At 44.9% G+C, this 20,034-nt stretch overlaps 2 protein-coding genes across 7 annotated transcripts in view; both read right to left on the reverse strand.

Moving 5' to 3' along the window:
• Positions 1–20,034, reverse strand: part of LOC137436499 (ribosomal protein S6 kinase delta-1) — a 283,132-nt gene that overhangs the window by 107,731 nt on the left and 155,367 nt on the right. The gene's annotated exons all lie outside the window — the stretch shown is intronic.
• LOC137436515 (tubulinyl-Tyr carboxypeptidase 1) overlaps positions 3,222–20,034 on the reverse strand; it is a 59,720-nt gene continuing 42,907 nt past the window's right edge. For 3 of the 4 annotated variants that reach the window (XM_078786096.1, XM_078786089.1, XM_068130386.2), the window contains 2 exons: positions 5,956–6,059; positions 3,222–4,701 (listed from right to left, as the gene is read on the reverse strand). In XM_078786096.1, coding sequence (XP_078642222.1) covers positions 5,990–6,059 — 70 coding nt within the window. In that variant the 3' untranslated portion in view covers positions 3,222–4,701; positions 5,956–5,989. Of the gene's footprint in view, positions 6,060–20,034 lie in introns of all 4 variants that reach the window. The other variant, XM_078786095.1, reaches the window with a different exon arrangement.

Here is a 20,034-nt window from a genome sequence, read left to right on the forward strand (position 1 = left end):
TTAAAGTTTCAGAAACACTGAATAATCCACGTCTAAGCTTCAATTACCACCTGCTATCGCTTACAGACATACAAGTTTACCTTTGTGTGAACGTCTATAGATTCAAGGTAAAGGAGTCGAGGGTACAATCAGCTCTAGGTTCACATGAAGGTATGATGGGTCAACCAGACTTGGGTAGTTTAGCAGTAGGAAGCTTGGTGAAAGTTTGTGCTTGGAAGTGGTAGGTATATGGCTCCCAGCACGATGCCGACCATGGGGTTATTGATGGTGCAGGTTGTTAGGCTGGGTGTGTGGCTTCAACGCAACTTATACACAGTACACAGTGCTTTCACAGATTCCCAGAGAGGCAGGTAATGGATGTTCATCTGCATTATGAGGAGTCAGTTAAGTGAGCTGCTCTGTGCTGGATGGAATCGAGTTTCTTTCGTGTTGTTGCAAGGGCTGCTAGGATGGCCTAGAAGTAGACACACTCACCTCAAAGCTGTCTCGCCTGGATTCAAATCCCGACCCAGCTATAAACTGTCCCTTCTCGAAAAGAAGATCCCACGGTGTCCTTCTCGAAGACTAGGCGAGCTATCTCTGACAGCCTGAACACATTCCAAATTCCTGCCCTGACCCGCAGAGGGCATTGTATCAGCGGCACAGCCTTGCCCTCAGCCAATGATGCCATCCCGCACCCTTGTGACACATACGAACTGAGAAGAAGTGGTGTTGCAAATACTACGATCCAGAAGAACGGTGACTATTCCATTACAATGTTAACCTAAACCTTGTAGATGGTGCTGAGGTCTTTATATTGTAGCTAAGGATTGTTCGAATGCTGGAGAAAGCACCTCGATAAACTGCCAAACAGATTAAAGCCGACCTTCAGACACAAGGTATGACAGTTTCAACTCGCACCATCCATCGCCAACTCCATGAAAGGGGGCTCTATGGTAGGAGACCCAGGAGGAGCCCACTGCTGAGAGAGACATAAGAAAGCCTGACTGGAGTTTGCCAAAACACACCTGCACAAGCCAAAATCCTTCTGGGAGAATGTCCTGTGGACAGATGAGACCAAATTAGAGTTTTTTTTTGGAAAAGCACATCATCTCTATGTTTACAGAAAACAAAATGAAGCCTTCAAAGAAAAGAACACCTTCCCTACAGTCAAACATGGAGGAGGTTCAGTGATGTTTTGGGGTTGCTGTGCTGCATATGGCATTTGGATGCCTTGAATGTGTGCATGGCAACATGAAATCACGAGATTACCAAGGCATTTTGGAGCGAAACGTTCAACCCAGTCAGAAACCTGGGTCTCCGTCGAAGGTTATGGGTCTTGTGGCAGGACAATGACCCCAAACACACTTCAACAAGCACCCAGGAATGGTTCAAGACAAAACGCTGGACTGTTCTGAAGTGGCCAGCAATGAGTCCAGATCGAAATCCCATAGAACACCTGAAAACAGCAGTTGGGAGAAGGCACCCTTCAAATCTGGGAGAACTGGAGCAGTTTCCACAAGAAGAGTGGGTCAAACTGCCAGTTGAGGGGTGTAGGAAGCTCATTCATGGCTATAGGAAGCGCTTGACTGCAGTTATTTTGTCCAAAGGCTGTGCTACCAAATATTAAGGTTTTATAATATTAACAGTGAAATAAAGAATTGTGGAGACCAAATACTTTTGTCAAATTCAACTTATTTTTTCGTGAAAATTGCAAGTTATTTGGAAAAAGTACAAGGGTTCCAATATTTTTGGCCACGACTGTATGTTTGCTCATACTACAAGGGTAGAATTTATAGATCATGCTGGTCAACTAGGAATTTGGGACTCAACTGAAATGATTGGCAAAAGTCATACCAACACGAACATTGCACTGGAAAAAGTGTATAGGTTTAACAACTTATGAAGAATTAATTCTTCCTGTGTGCCTGTGTGTGTGTGGGATTTCTCCAATATAGTATTCTTCCTTGCTAGGGATGTGCACAAATACAAGGGCATGTTGAAAAGTAATGCCTCCTATGCTTTTTATCCAAAACAGGTAAAGATATTCGAATAAAACATAGCACAGTCTGCACATTCGTTCTTCCCTCCATTAAGTGCAAAATGTGATTATGACAAGAGATGTAGCACTACTACACAAGTCAAAATGGCAGAGGGAAACACAATGTTGGCAGTGCTGTGAAGCGTTGGAGATGAGAGTTGGATGACTGACTGCAGATGAGAAGAGTTGGATGACTGACTGCAGATGAGAAGAGAGTTGGAATGACTGACTGCAGATGACATGAGAGTTGGGATGACTGACTGCAGATGAGATGAGAGTTGGATGACTGACTGCAGATGAGATGAGAGTTGGATGACTGAATGCAGATGAGAAGAGAGTTGGGATGACTGACTGCAGATGAGATGAGAGTTGGGATGACTGACAGCAGGTGAGAAAACATTACATTTACACAAGCTCCATCATGAGCCTTGGACACCCTCTGCCCAACCTCCACCCAAACAATTAAACAAATAAACCACTAAAGTAAAAAAACAAAAACTGGAACAATGCGACTGTCACCAATATGCCTCCGCATCGTCCCACAACGGATAGATAGATGGGTAGATGATCGTTCACTTTCCCAAAAATAAACAAGTTCGATTTAAATCCCTTCAGCTGTTTTCAAGTATAACATTTTCACCAGCCTTGACAGGTTTCACATCGATCGGTGAAGTAGTTTCAGAGAAGGGATATTTTTTAAATAAACATTTTTGGCTGGTATACCACTTCACCTATGATGTCATCATTATAATGCTTTTGTTCCCCATTGAGAGTACTTGACAATGTGCCAAGTTTAAAATTTTTCCTTTCAGCGGTTTCCGAGAAAGAATTTTTTAATTATTTGCTTTTAATCCAAGATGCCTGCCATGCCATGTGACCTATGATGTCACAATTATCATAAAAACATTCTGCATGTGTCACTCCTACCCTGAAAGTTTCATCTCAAGTGTACATATGGTTGCTGAGAAAAACGAGGCTCAGCCCATACGGACGGACGTACAGCCCGAAAGCATAATGCCTCTGGCGACTTTGTCGGCAGAGGCATAAGAAGGCTTTTCAATTGCCATTTCACTTCCACATCATCTCATTCTTTTGAAGAATCAAAAGTTTTATGCAATTTAAGACATTATAGCTTACACCGACCGACTCAACGTCTTTTAGCGGACCATATGATGCCAGCAAAAAGATAGTTCACAAAAAGTCAATATTGCAATAAATACTTTATTCAAAAAGAATGAAAAATAATACTGCTGAAGAACTGTAAACTTGAAAAGACTGGTAAAGACCACATCAAAAAAGACAGAAACAGAGCCAAGTGTTCCCTGGAGCACAAGAGGATTCACATCATGTCTCAACTTGGTTTGCCAAAGGCCCAGAAGTGGAAAGCCCTTGAAATAGTCCCCCTACCCTTTGTCACAAAATGGATCACGTTTCAATGACCTTTTATGATTAACCACCAAATTTTCTGTTTTCTGAACTGATTTATGCATTATCAGAAAAAGGAGATAAAACAGCATCCACCGAGAATAATGAACATCAAATGTGTTTTTTTTAACTGCACCATTGGTGAGAATTACACAAACCACCAGAAGATAAATATTACTATAACAACATAATTATCCTCCTTCGAAACAGTCAATTTAACGAATTCTTGATAATATACACCACATATTACACTACCAGTCAAAAGTTTTCGAACACCTCAATTTTTCCATTTTTTATTGAAATTTACGCAGTTTAATGTCTCAATGTACGCTGACATTAAGCATCGAACAAATAAACAATAGGAGTTCAAAAATAAATCATAGAATCATTTTCGCCGACTCTGGATCCAGCAAAAGAGTCCCACACCATCACGCTTCCTCCTCCATGTTTGACAGTTGGTATCACACACTGAGGAACCATCCTTTCGCCTACTCGACGGTGTACAAAAACCCTGCGTGATGAACCAAAGATTTCAAATTTTGATTCATCGGTCCATAAGACCTTCTTCCAGTCTTTAGTAGTCCACTGGCGGTGCTTCATGGCCCAGGCAAGCCTCTTTTTCTTATTTTGCCATCTTAGCAATGGCTTTCTTACTGCCACTCGACCTGTCAAACCTGCAGCTCGAAGTCTTCTCTTCACAGTTGAAACTGAGACTTGCTTACTTCGACCAGTGTTAAGCTGTGCTTGAAGCTGTTGTCCTGTCAGCCGCCTATCACGCAAGCTGTTGACTCTCAGAAACTTGTCTTCCGATTCTGTTGTCTGCCAGTCTGGCTTTGAGTCTGCCAGACCTCTTCCTGTCAGAGTTTCCTCCAGTTTCCAAGTGCCTTTTGATGGTGTCGGAAACTGTACTCACTGATTATTTTTACATTATTTTCCCGTTTTTGCTAAACTCAACTTTTTTTTTTTTTAACCTCAAGCAGTTTACTGCTTGCCTTTGTACCATTTCAGGTTATTCACTGGACTTGAATTGCTTAAATTTCAATAAAAACTAGAAAAATTGAGGTGTTCTAAAACTTTTGACCGATAGTGTAGCTTAAACAGCACAGTGAGGAATGTAAAAGCATGCTTAAAATCGTCCAATAAAATATTACTGCTCTGCAAAGATCCCAGAATTGATCATAAACTTTGCACTTGATGGTCTATGCTCAAAACAGCTTGGTGGATCAAGAAAGATACTCCAGCATCTCTTTCTTGCCCTGGTAAATGGGGTGGAGAAAATAAGGAAGTGCGCAGTCAGAGGCAAAACTGGAACAATCATCTATTTATTACGTAGGCAAATATGGTGGCATTTTTCATCCTTCCTCCCCCTCCCTCCCCTTCCGAACCCCTTTGTATGCTTGTACAAGAAGACCCTTCCCTTCCCCTTCCATACTCATTCATACTACCAAACATTTTCCTTCTCACTTTGCTCTTCCCCAACGCAGTTCTTCTCTCACCTATCATCCTTCCTTCCTCTTAATCTTCATTTTCTCATTTCAACACTAACCGCCAGGATGGTATAAATGAAGTGCACCTACTTTCGAGTTGAAACGTCCGAGTTAGATTGTCGGCTGGATTACAAACTGTCGAATTTGGTCCTTCGCAGGCAGGGTGTTGCATCACAAAACATGACATCAGTCGGAACATGTCATCAGTCATCAGTTAAGCTGGGGACTCACCTACTTGCACTGATTTCTGGTGGATTCTAGATATCCCATGGATGTCTTTTACGAAGAGTAGGCAAGTTAACCCCGGCAGCCTGAACAGATTCAAAATTCCTGCCGTAATTGGCTCCAGATATACATCAAGCCTGGTCAGTCGGTTCGTGTAACAGAGACCAATTTTACATGCTTTGTGAGCTGCCAACTCCAAGCCTGTGGCCTGTGGCATGTGGCAAAAGACGAGAAGAGGTAGAGGCAGAAAGGCAGAGAAGACAAGAATAAGAAGCCCTCTCTCCACAACGCGTGTATAAAACAGATGACACCGAAGGCATACTGGTATTTCTGGTAATAAACAGGCCAAAAATGAACCTTCTTATAAACTAAAAACGTATTATGGAAATCGGCAACTGTGTTAAATACATCGTTGCTGCTTCAGGTATGCAAGCTTACATCAGGAACACATGTCATGCACCTCATCACAGGTTACCAATTAACACATCCACTTAAAATTAAGGTGGCTTTAATCAACACTGCGCAGCTCCACAAGACAGACACAAAATGACATATCTCAAGGATCTACAACTTATAAAATTGGAGCGGTACTTTAAAAAGGAAATACCGTTACAAAATAAAGCAAATGTACTTGTAAAAACTGGTTATGCACATACAATCTTTCATTAAAATCATGAAAATGATGAGTGTAGTCAAAAGGTACAAGGATTTAATGCAACGCATTTGACTAAAAACAAGGAAATGCAGAACATAGCTCAAATGGCCTGCATCCCCATCCTCAGCCAAACGAAGGCTTACATGAATCTTGGTAGATACAGATATGTAATCAACCTCACACACGAATCTTATAAGGATCAGGGGGTTGGCTGGTAGTCTCCTTATTCCGTTCTCCTTGCAGAGATCTGAAAAAAGCGAATTCAGACGATGTAAATTCATAATAAATGGTTGTAAATATAAATAAATAACAAAGCATGTAAACAAATATAAACTAGAACAGCACTCATGGAGCGCATAGTCTCGCTTTGCGCGTTCATTTTGAACAAAAATCGTTAACTGAATAGCATCGTTAACTGAACACGCTGCTATTAGGGCCCATATAACTGTATCATCCATGCACCCGATTATGTCACATCGTTTCTGGGCATGGGTTATGACATCATGAATTGAATTCTTCACTCACATCGGGTCGTAGATCAGATTTATGAAGTTTCAGATTTTTCGGATAAGAATTCAATTCAACCAATTAGGGCTGTGTATTCAATACCACTTCACCATGACATCATCATTATCACACTACATACACCATGGAGAGTTGATGACATATGCAAAGTTTCAATTCTTTTCGTTGAGAGGTTTTGGGGAAAATGACGTCCAGAATTTATCCTTTAATCCAATATTGATGCCATAACCATGTGACCTATGACAACAGAGTTATCAATTAAATATTCTTCATGGGAAGTCCCTCCTATGTTTTAAGTTCCCATTGAAACGTAGGTATGAAGTCCCTCCCTACTTAGACCGGCGGTTGCACAGGAAAAACATTTTTAAAGCGGAAAACACACCACACACCACACACCACACTTTGAGATCTGGTCCATCTCCTGAAACCCACCCACGTGTGGATATAGCAGCCAACCTAGAACGGCACTCAGTAGAACCCACGCACTAGAAGGGCATTCGATAGAGCACATACCTCCGCCAGGCTGAACTGTTTACGTTTTGTATCCCACCGATAGGCCGGATCTGCATCCAGACCATTCTTCCTTGTCACACACCAAAATCTAATTGGCTTATTCTTGTCACCCCCCCTCTCCCCAACGAATCCACCAAGTTGCGGCCAAATCTGTCCACATGTTTTGAGATATCCTAATTATTTGCAAAAGGGGAATGGGAAATGGGAACTGGTCAAAATGTAATACTAAACATGAACGGTTCAAAACATCAGGTGGGGTGACTTTGGTGCGATTCAGGTGTAAATGTGAAATGCACAAGCCTACGGTGTATAAGCACACAATTTCTTCAGAAATGGTAATAAAAAATAACGCGGGCGATGTACAAGCACAGCCTCATTCGCTTCTGAAATAAAATAAAAATTTAAATGCGGATGGTGCATAGGCACAGAACGCTGGATTGATTGCTCGATGCCTTGAAAAATATAACTCAGGTTATGTAATAAAGCCAAAACATTGCTATTGCTTATAATACATTGTGTTTATATAGCTTGAATCGATTCCAATTCCACTGTGCAAAAAAGGAATTATTCCATAGGCTGGAAGGCATGAAGCCTGGGGCCTACACAAACTGTGTGCCTCAGAACGCCTGTGACGCCAATGGGTTGCAACCTTTCGATATTTGATGATGCTTTTAATAATCGTCATGGGTGTTTTGCACACTGAAGAGAAAGGTTATGGGGAACTCATGGAGATTGTGAATACAACACTTCTGTATGCTGCAATTTCATCTCACATCCCGTGGAGCATATTATTTAATAATAATTTGAGGGTTGGGGGGGTTTGGGGGGGGGGGGGGGTTTAACACTTTTTCCTAATTTTCTTCCGATTTCACTCCAGAATTCGTCATAATTATTTAGGCGATGAGTCCTAATCGTGAAATATGGAATCAAATTTTGAATATCCGTTTTTAATAAGCCTATACGATACATTATTTAATCTAGCCAGGAGCTAATCACATTGCACCTATCATCACACCAGCCAATTAGCTTAACCGCCAATTGACAAACGGACAGCCATCTCTGATTTAAAAAAATATATATACAGGGTGCCCCAACACCTTGCCCCACCCCCCCCCCCCCCTGCCCAGCTCTACTGGGTCACCACTAAACAATGGTGGGCATATAGTGGGAAGGATCATTCATTTGACATCTCAAATACCAAATTTCATAATGATCTAATGAGCCTTTCTTGTTCTGTTGCAGATTTTGTGAAGTGATGTCGTGGTCGGGTGATTCCCGACCGGTCGAGAAGAAAAGGTGGATATGCCGCATCATGGCTATCGCGTTCCGAGTCGCCAGGGATCAGACGCCGGGAACCATATCCCGATCCTGGGTTGCCAAGTACCTGAACAGGTCTGAGGACTTCGTCAAACGCAATTGGAACCGTGATCCCTTCGATTGCGAGATGGACAGCCGGCCCGAACAGACAGCACAATGTTTGTCTCAGGAAAGCAGGGATATCATCATTGAGTCGCTTGCCAAGGAGAAGAAAAGCATTCGAGGGCTCCAAAAGGAGATTGAACGGGTTCGAGGGAAGAAGAAGAGCTTATCAAGTATCCACAGGTTCCTTCAGTCCATTGGCACAAAGGCTTTTCACCAAATTCCAGCACCGAAGCTGACGGAGAAGAACGTCGAGGATCGAATGCGGTTTTGTGAGTTTTTGAGCGAGTGGACCACTGATGATTTTCTTTTCCTGGCCCCTTCTGATGACTTTTTCATTTATGAGGCTCGGCGTCCCAACTTCCAGAACGATAGAATTTGGGCTCTTCACAATGATGACATTCCACAAGAACTCAAGATACGAGAGAAATCGAAGACAGCACGGTGCGTTGGCGTCTTCTTGATGTTCACAGCGAAAAGGCTGATGTGGGTCATCAAAGAGCAAGGACAATCATGGGATGGCAAATACCTCCGAGACGTTGTGCTGACCCGCCATGTTATTCCGTTCTTACGGAACCCAGAAAATGTCCTCAGCATCAAGGAGACCACGTTTCTGCACGACCGAGCCCCGTGCATGAGCGCACTGGCGACCCAAAATCTTCTGAAGGCTAACAAGGTCGATTTTTTCGGAAACGATGAGTGGCCGGGAGCATCGCCTGACCTCAACGCCTGTGAACATTTGGGGGCGATACTCAAGGACAGAGTTGAACAACGCCTCCAGAACACCAGGGAAGAGTTTCTCACTGCTTTGACTAACGTCCTCGAAGAAATGGAGTTCGATCGTGACTTGTTTGTGTCTCTCTTGGAATCCTACCCCGCGCGTTTGGAGGCAGTTCGGTCGGCGGGCGGTGGGCACACCAAATATTGAAGCAAAGCTTTGAAACTGTGCACATGAGATGTCGAATAATAAAGCTTTTTCCCCTATTCGTGGTTTCTCCCTACCTCTCCTACGTTGGGCTGGGCAGGGGGGGGGGGGGGGGGGCTAAGGTGTTGGGACACCCTATTGCGGACCTTGTTGCGGATCTCAAATGTCGGCCTTTCCCTTACCAAGGGGGGATTAATCCCCTTGTCTTTTATCTAGCCGACGCGATCCGGGGCTATGACGTTCCTTCCGGTCAGCGCTGAATAGGGTGGTAGGCCGAATTATTCCTATTACCTAATTACCAGCGCCTCCCAGGAAGCAAGGAAATAACCCCGCCCGAACCATGGTTTTAGTGGAAACGCCGAGCGATAGCGAGCCGCGATTCGGGCCGTTAACAGGCACTAAACCCGATCTGAGCGGATGTAATCGTGCCACACTTACCCAATGGAAGAAAAGACTGATACGGTCGAATTAAGAAGAAAGGAAGAACAGATTGCTTTATTAATTATTTACACGGGAAGAAGGAGGAGTACACACAGTGAAGCCTTAAAAACAGTCTTAACTTATCCCCTGGACAAACGGGCCCGCACACACACACACTCACACGGGGATGTAGAAGGTTGGGGTTGAAGGTCCAGGGATGATATCCACAGCTCGTTCTCCGGGTCCCCGACTCGTACCGCGAAGAAGAAGGTAGGACGGACGGCAGGCACTCCCCGCGTGTCGTTGGCACGGATCGGACAATTATCGGGGAAAGGTGAGCTAGACTGGGCGGTTATTTCACGGCTTAGCCGCGTACGTAATAAACGAACCGGCTGGGCGGTTATACTGGCGGTCTCGGCCGCGTGCGTAATAGAAATACCGGCACTTTATATGCGCTCCCAGCAAGCCCAAAGCCAAATCCTCAATGAGTCCTTGCAATCAGTCAGTATAACAGCACCTCTCAATAACCAGTCCTAAACAATGGCGCTTTCCCACACGAAGTCCTCGAGCCCTTGCACAATCAAAGTCCCCCCAGCGAGTCCTTTCACCAATGCCAAACGTGACAGTTCTCTTTGGTAAAGCGCATATACTCCTTCTGGCCAGTCCTGTGGAAGGGCTTTGCATGCGCGTTTATATAGCGCCGCCCAGCGAACCCTCTGGAATTTGCCAGCCGCGTCTGACCACGCCCCTCACGCCATTCCACCCGAGACCTGATTGGTCGTTGGCTCTTACCGGCTCCGCCCTCGACGTCTGCTTGACGTGGCCACACCCCGACCTCGCGCTCCTCCCTCTTTTCAGGCCTACCTCGTGGCATTTGGCTGGTTTGAGCATCCTAATGCGAGGGCAATAGCAACAATGGGGCGCAGACTGGATGCTGCCCAACGAGGTAGATTTGGAGGGGGAGGGGAGGGGGGCGCAAAATGAATGGGACCTACTCTTATTTATTTCTTTACACAACACAGGTATCACTATTGGAAATGTCCTTATCTCACATATACTATGACATAACTAACATTCTAAGGTGACCTCCGTGTTGCATGTGGACTAACTATGGGGGAAAAACCTTTAACCTTTATTAATCATATATGTACATTCTCAGAACCGCAACACTGCACCCCTCCTTCGCCAGGCTCGTCCCCGAGCCGAACCCACACACCAGTGAGCCCGACCGGTTCTGATGCAAGGGTCAGATCTACTTTTTAATTAGTGTGACACTTAGGTGTAGTTTCCCTCTACATTTAACCTAACACCCTGGGTGCGACAGTTTTAAACACTAGATATGTCCCACCTACTGCGTTGTGTACTAACTAACAGACTCACACCCACAATTAACCGAATTACGGAAAGAATCCTCAAACTATACATAAAGCCGGTGGGGAGCATGTTATTTACAAGACTACTAATTATTTACAATACTACAACCCAAGACCTGTCTTTTGTGGGAAAGAATAGAAAGTTTGAAAAGAGGAAACACAGATGCAATGCACTGCACCAATACACCATACACCCATATGCACAAAAATATAAAAAATGCACAAAAAGCACAAAAATGCACAATCATCAATAAAAAATGTACAATCGCATTTCAAAATTAATCAGTGATGTCTTGTGCTTGGCTGGCTGCTGGGGCTGCGACGTCTTCTTACTTCATCTTCGGTGTGCCATCATCAAAGCTTAGTCTTCTTTTCCTGACACACCAAAGGAATAATAAAGCGTGCACAAACCGTGTCCGCTTTTTTATTTTGGCCAGCAGGGCCATCTTAGGTGGTCCGACTGCATGGCATCGAGGCCACTTAAAACACAGTGGTCCGCAGGAGCAAGATAATGTTTGCCGCAATTGTCTGCCCCAGCAAGGGTGCCAGGCCACAGAACGTGTGGTCCATATGGTGTACCGGTGCAGGCAACAGGTAGTAGGGTGCAGCGCAAAAGTGCAGCCGCACAACTCAGAGTACCTGCACACTCCCCTCAACAAAAGATAATGGGTCCATGGGTGGGGAGGAAAGACAAACAAAGGTTAGCGGGGGAAATGGCGCAAGGGTACACATCAATACAAGGTAATGCAACATGAGGGGCGCAGGAGAGCGAGCAGAGAAAGCTCGTCCCTAGCCGTTCGTCACTCCCCATGTCAACCTACACTACCCTTGCCCCTCCCCGTATCTACACTTTACAAATTCCGTCTCTACCGTCTTGTCTCCCATATCTCCCCCTAAACCAAATTCGTTTGCCAATCCCTCCCAAGAAGGAAGGGATGGAATATCACAATGTCTCACCCACGTCATGATGCGTCTTTCATTCCAAATATTTGCAAAAACCTGGTGTGGAGTCCTGTCACCTTGGTGAGTGGATGTGGATGGTGCGAAGAGATTTCATCCTTACTATCCTTCTAATTGACATTAACTCTTAAACTACCCGGGGTCTTGCCCTGCCAATTGGCAACTTTAAACTTTGCGGTTCAAAATCCAATTCCCATTGACCATCCTGTGGTGCTCTTCCAAATTTGGGGTCTCACTCCCCCAATTTTTCCTACTGTGCCCTCGCACAATTTCGGGGCTGGGTCGTGTGGCTCTACCAGCAGGTCTACCTACCTGCGCACCTCCGCCACTGAAGTCGCCACCCGAGCTTGCCTAGCTCCTGCGACTACCCTAACCTGGGGAAGGCCCTCCTGGCTCTCTCACCCCGCTGATGCCCTCTCTGGCATTGGGCTACCCGGGTCCTTCCTTTGGATCCTCGGGCCCCACTGAACACTACACAACTGGCTCCCAGAGCCTACCTGCGGCCTCACCTGGCTGACAGACTACCAGTGGCGGAGTGCCCATTTAACCATACTCACCAACAGGCTCACACGCCCAGCCATTCCACTCACTCATGCACCCCTCAAAGCAACAACTTGCTACTCTCTGCACCACAGATGTCAATATCCAAACAATTTACCTAAACCCTCTACCCAACTTTAAACTACCCTCCCCAGGTATTCGTGAAGGGGTCCATCTTCCTCCATCCACGCCTTCGCACCATGCACTCCACACCACTCATTCCACACACCATTTACTCCACACCATTTATTCACTTGCACCTCATGCAAGTCAATCACTCAACACCATTACACACATCCTCAATACACCACTCATACACTTTATCTGGTCATCCCAGACCAATGCCTCATTTCACCAAGTTCATTGCCTCATTTCACCAAGTTCTTTGCCTCATTTCACCAAGTTCCTTCCCATACTCAAACACACAGCCATTCCCAGCCAATGCCTCATTTCACCAAGTTCCTTCCCATACTCAAACACACAGCATCATCTAACTATCTCCTTCCCTCTAATACTGGTGCTTTCCCCGTCTTCCCTTTCACTGAGCACTCCCTCGTCATTATCATCCAACTAATCTCTCTACGTCCCCTCTACTTGTACAAATGTCTCTACTTACATCTTGTCCCTACTGTCATCTCTCTAAATCCCTACCATTATCCTAGCCCGCCCTCGGCTAGTTTTCACAGCCAAACCCCATAAACTACTGCTCATGTGCCCCAACTTAGTGAATGGTAAACTACCATTCGCCATCACTATTTCTATCGCCATTTGTCCACTATACTTGAGCCCCTCGGGGTGGAAATACATTTTCACAGCTCAGCTTCGCAAAGCCGAGCAATGCATACTGGTGGCCTGTCTCCTGTTGGTTGGGTCCATCCGGCATTTTCGATTCTGGGGAGGAGGCATACTTGGTCCGAGGTTCCAGGCGCCATCACGGCGCGGAGCCTTCCGGTCTCCGGCACGATGACCCAACCTCCCCCGGTCGGAGCACCGCGCCCGCCAGGGGGCGAAGGTCCGACCTGGCCTTCCTCCCCCGGAATCGTGCCGTTTTCCTCTTGCGCCACGGCACAGCACCGACCATACAGGGCGGGGCCCGGCACGAATCGTGCACGCCGCCGCGGCAACGATCCCCGCCGGCCCCCGCAGCACACAAAGCGCACCACGCCCCGAGAGCTCGCGTCGGCTGTACGTCGCCCTAAACGCTGCCCCGGTCTGCGTCGATGCTCGAATCGCATTCTCACACCACGCGACCCTTCCCATACTCTCACAACACAGCGCCCCAGCGCCTCCCATACACCCCCTGCATGCCGTTATTGCACTCTCCCGTGCACACTCTTTTCTTGCACACTCAGGTGCACACCACTCAGGTGCACTCACACACTCCCTTAGTACACATCCTCGCGCACACCCTGGTGCTCTCATACCACTTACGCACTCCGTTACACACTCTGTAACACCCCCAGGTGTGCACTCCTGCGCACACCCAATCATCACCGCACACCCTCACGCACATACTCCTCCGTTATGTACTCCGTAACACTCATGGGTGTGCACTCTATTGCACACCCAATCAGCGCACACCTACCCACGGGTGTGCAATCTCCTGCTGCACACCCAATCACGTGCTCTGGTGTGCATCCCCGCACACGCTCTACAACACACTCTGGTGTGCATCCTTGCACACTCTCTTCATCCATTGCACACTCTGTATCACACTCTTTACACATACACTCCATTGTGCACTCACTCTCACACTCTCCTGTTACACACCCGTGCTTCGGTGCACACTTTTTTCTCACACACGCGCCATTCACTTTTGTACACCTCACCACGGACCTTCCACAAGCGCCCGGGTGACGTCGGGATCCCAAGCGTGCGAAAAATCTTTTCGCGCCAAACACTTTCGCGCCAAACCTTTTCGCGCCATACACAGCCCTACTCACCTTCGGGATTCTTTTCTCCTCTAGCCGCATCTGCCAACTTTCATTTTGGTTAGGAAGCACGACATTACAATGCGAATGCAGACTTTGGGTACATTCCATCTTTTCCTCCCGCGATTGATTTTCTAAGTCTGCCGTCTCTTCAGCCCCAATTTCCACTATTTCTTTTATTTCAATTTCTTTTTCCTCGACGACCGCCGGTGCTAATAAAATATAATTTTCTAATTCGGTGGCCGTCGGCTTTTCTATACCCCGTCGCGATTTCTACCCCGGTCCACCCGGCTGTGCTTGGCTCAACCTCGCTTTCCCCGCGTTCCTCAAGTCACGCTACCCCGTCGCGTACCAATGCGACCTTCCCGCCTGACCTGCGATCTATGTCTTTCCCCATTTTTTTTTAATTTGGCCACCTATTCTGTTACCACACCCTTTTAACCCGTCTTTCATCCCTTTCATTCGATTCTCTTGGGTGCCCATCCTGTTTTCCAACCCTGTTAACCCCTCGTTCATTTCTCCCATTTGGCCACCCACGTCCTTCAATTGGCCCCCCAATTTGCTTTCTAATCCCCCAATTTGATTTCCCAATTGCTCCCCCATTTTGTTTTCCAAATTATTTAACCCATCTTTCATTTGGCCACCCATTTCCTTCATTTGGCCCACCATTTTGTTTTCCAAATTACTTAACCCTTCTTTCATTTCTTTCATTTGGCCCTCTAATTTGTCCTCCCCCCCCCCCCATTTTTATGGCTGCCTGTATCTGCGCCATGAAGGCTTGCACATCTATCACCCCCATTTGCGCAGCGGGCGCGGCCCTCGTCGCCATGTGCGAGGCGCCGCCATTTTCTTCGCCTGCCTGCCCTACTGCTGCACCCTCAACAATGCTCTCCTCTTCTTCCCATTCTTCCCGGGGGTCCTGGGTTATTTCTAATTCCTCGACCTCCTCATTTACCCCCACCGGCATCCGACCGCCTTGGTTATCCATGGCACGATTCAAATTTAGATGTTAGTACCAAATTTGGGTCGCTCGTAATTTCGAGTGCATTAAGCGCACTTCGGGTCAAATCCCACTTCCCTGACACCAATTGTTGCGGATCTCAAACGTCGGCCTTCCCCTTACCAAGGGGGGATTAATCCCCTTGTCTTTTATCTAGCCGACGCGATCCGGGGCTATGACGTTCCTTCCGGTCAGCGCTGAATAGGGTGGTAGGCCGAATTATTCCTATTACCTAATTACCAGCGCCTCCCAGGAAGCAAGGAAATAACCCCGCCCGAACCACGGTTTTAGTGGAAACGCCGAGCGATAGCGAGCCGCGATTCGGGCCGTTAACAGGTACTAAACCCGATCTGAGCAGTTGTAATCGTGCCACACTTACCCAATGGAAGAAAAGACTGATACGGTCGAATTAAGAAGAAAGGAAGAACAGATTGGTTTATTAATTATTTACACAGGAAGAAGGAGAAGTACACACAGTGAAGCCTTAAAAACAGTCTTAACTTATCCCCTGGACAAACAGGCCCGCACACACACACACTCACACGGGGATGTAGGAGGTTAGGGTTGAAGGTCCAGGGATGATGTCCACATCTCGTTCTCCGGGTCCACGACTCGTACCGCGAAGATGGTAGGACGGACGGCAGGCGCTCCCCGCGTGTCGTTGGCGCGGATCGGACAATTATCGGGGAAAGGTGAGCTAGGCTGGTCGGTTATTTCACGGCTTAGCCGCGTACGTAATAAACGAACCGGCTGGGCGGTTATACTGGCGGTCTCGGCCGCGTGCGTAATATGCGCTCCCAGCAAGCCCAAAGCCAAATCCTCAACGAGTCCTTGCAATCAGTCAGTATAACAGCGCCTCTCCCAACCAGTCCTCAACAATGGCGCTTTCCCACACGAAGTCCTCGAGCCCTTGCACAATCAAAGTCCCCCCAGCGAGTCCTTAAACCACCGCCAAACGTGACAGTTCTCTTTGGTAAAGCGCATATACTCCTTCTGGCCAGTCCTGTGGAAGGGCTTTGCGTGTGCGTTTATATAGCGCCGCCCAGCGAACCCTCTGGTATTTGCCAGCCGCGTCTGACCACGCCCCTCACGCCATTCCACCCGAGCCCTGATTGGTCGTTGGCTCTTACCGGCTCCGCCCTTGACGTCTGCTTGACGTGGCCACACCCCGACCTCGCGCTCCTCCCTCTTTTCAGGCCGACCTCGTGGCATTTGGCTGGTTTGAGCATCCTAATGCGAGGGCAATAGCAACAATGGGGCGCAGACTGTATGCTGCCCAACGAGGTAGATTTGGAGGGTGGGCCGCAAAATGAATGGGACCTACTCTTATTTATTTCTTTACACAACACAAGTATCACTATTGAAATGTCCTTATCTCACATATACTATGACATAACTAACGTTCTAGGGTGACCTACGTGTTGCATGTGGACTAACTATGGGGGCAAAACCTTTAACCTTTATTAATCATATATGTACATTCTCAGAATCGCAACAATATATATATACATATATATATATATATATATACATATATATATATATATATACATATACAGTGGAACCTCTAAATCCGAATTTAATTCGTTCCAGCGGCAGTTCGGATTGGGAAAAGTTCGGAATTAGAAACTATTTTCCTCATAAGAAATAATGGAAAGTGAATTAATCCGTTCCTGGACCCCAAAAACCCATTATCAAGACACTGTTAACTGCAAATACACATGATTCAAGGTAAAATAAGATGAGTAAATGCCCTAAATATCAACTAATAATAATAATAAAAACAAGAAGTAAATGTACTAACATGAAAATAACTGCATTTACCTTCGTGGAGAGTTCTGATGGTGCATGTGGAGGCTGGAGAGGAGGAAGGAGGGAGAGGGTTTTATTGCTTGGAAGGTGAGGCACCTTCCAAGCTAACATCAGATGACTTGACTTACGGTGTTTGCTCTCTTTGTCTCTTAACACCACTTGTAGAGGGTTGGGGCTCCACTAGGCTTGCTTTCTTTAGAGAACCACCTCCTCCAAAGTTGCCTGGTGTTGGCGACTTTTCTTAATTTTTCTGAAGTGGTCAATCACATCGTCACTGAACAAGTTAATGCTCCTGTTAACCACTGCTTTAATAGGGTGCCACTTTTCAACAATGGCCTGTGTTTTTAGACCAATGGAAGCACAGTTCTCTAATTTCAGCACTGGAAATATGAACGACGCTCGCGGCGGGGAAATATGAACGACGCTAACGCTATGTTGGCGGTTCGGTTATAGAAATACATTCGGAATTAGGGACAAAATTTTCTCGAATTTACGGTTCGGAATTAGAGTAGTTCGAGATGAGGGGCGTTCGGAATTAGGGGTCACTACTGTATATATATATATATACATATATATTAAATATATATATATATATACATATATATATATATATATACATACATATATATATATATATATACATATATATACATATATATACATACATATATATATATATATATACATATATATACATATATATACATATATATACATATATATACATATATATATATATATATATATACATATATATACATATATATATATATATATATATACATATATATATATATATACATATATATACATATATATATATATATATATATATATATATATATATATATATATATATATATATATATAATACATATATATACATATATATATATATATATAATATACTATATATATACTATTATAAATACATATATATACTATATATATATATATATATTATACATATATATATATACATATATATATATATACTATATATATATATATTATATATATATATATTTATATATATATATATATATATAATATATATATATATATATATACATATATATATATATATATATACATACATATATATATATACATACATATATATATATATATATATACACATACATATATATATACATACATATATATATATATATACATACATATATATATATATATACATACATATATATATATATACATACATATATATATATACATATATATATATATACATATATATATATATATGATACATATATATATATACATATATATATATATATACATATATATATATATACAATTAGGGTGGTCCTCAAATGTAAACATTAACTTTTCTAAAGTGCTTTTTCCATTTTTTTATTACACCTGTAGAGAGAACAAAATTGGGTAAAATTTCATTTCATTTGAAAACTTTTACCACTGTCACATGGCCCCTGCTAATCTGCTAATCAGCAGTATACAGAAAATTATTTCGGTTTGTTTCAGTTATGATGGCGAGTGCAAGTACTTCAAGAAGAGCAACCAGAAAAAAGAACCATGTGTGGCTGATAGGCTGCCATATTGAAAAACTACCAGAAACTCGGCTCCCATCTTGGCAAGAGATTCTGCAGCGATACTTTAAGCTACATCATGCGGAGAAATTGGACATAAGCAGTGCCGCAACAACTGTTGTTCGTGAGACATTATGCATCTGGGAGAAAGCACGGATCCCCACTGCAGATGAGCGGAATATCATTGCAAAACTAGAGAGAAAGTAGAACAATACAGATCCATCCTGAAAGGAAAGAGCCGGCGATCTGTCCCTCAGATAAAGAAAGAAGAGCAGTTTCAGGACCGGTCTACATGACGTATTTGACATTGCTCATGTTGATGTCCTTGATCTGATCAAAATACCAGAGGACCGTGAATTCCTTAAGGCACAACAGGAGCCAGGTCGACGGGGCTTTATGGTTGGTGTTGACAAGGTGCTAGCAGGAAAAGAGGAGCGGACACATCAACGCGACAAGGTGTTGACTGAAAGAGAGCAGCATGAAAAGAGAAGCAAGCAGCCTGAGAGGAGACTCTTGAGCTAGCATCATCAACAGACAGCAGTGCTGAAGCCAGTGATCATGACGACTCTGCTGTTCTATCTGCTTCAAAGAGGCAGAGCCGAAAGCGTGCAAGTAGCATTGTTACACCGGACCTAACAGCAGCTCTCGACCGCACCAAGGTTAGCGATCGATCAGCTGTTCACATCTTGTCAGCAGCAGCCTCTGCTCTGGGACACGACCCTTCAGAGTTGGCCATCAACCGCACATCGATCAGGAAATCCAGGCGGATCCAACGGAAGACAATTGCAGGTGACATCCAGGCATCCTATGCTCCAAACACAAGTCTGGTGATTCATTGGGATGGCAAGCTCCTTCCAGACGATGGGACTAAAAAAGTTGATCGCCTTCCTGTCATTGTCAGTGACCCACAAGGAACTGGTAAGCTTCTGGGTGTGCCAAAGCTTCCAGCAGGAACTGAACTAGCAACAGCTGCTGCTGTTATGCAATGCCCCGAAGAATGGCATTTGCAAGACATGGTGGCAGGTATGAGCTTTGAGACGACAGCCAGCAACACTGGTTCAGCACTTGGTGCATGCACTATTTTGCAGCAAAAGCTTGGATGACCACTATTACATTTTGCATGCCGGCATCACATTCTGGAACTAGTGGTAGAGGCAGCAATGGCAGCATTCAAACCATTTCTTGGTCCCTCAAAAGGACCTGAGATAGCCGTCTTCAAGCATTTCCAGT

The sequence above is a fragment of the Myxine glutinosa genome, chromosome 1 (assembly GCF_964187855.1).
Source record: "Myxine glutinosa chromosome 1, kmMyxGlut1.1, whole genome shotgun sequence".
In the NCBI taxonomy this organism is placed as follows: Eukaryota; Metazoa; Chordata; class Myxini; order Myxiniformes; family Myxinidae; genus Myxine; species Myxine glutinosa.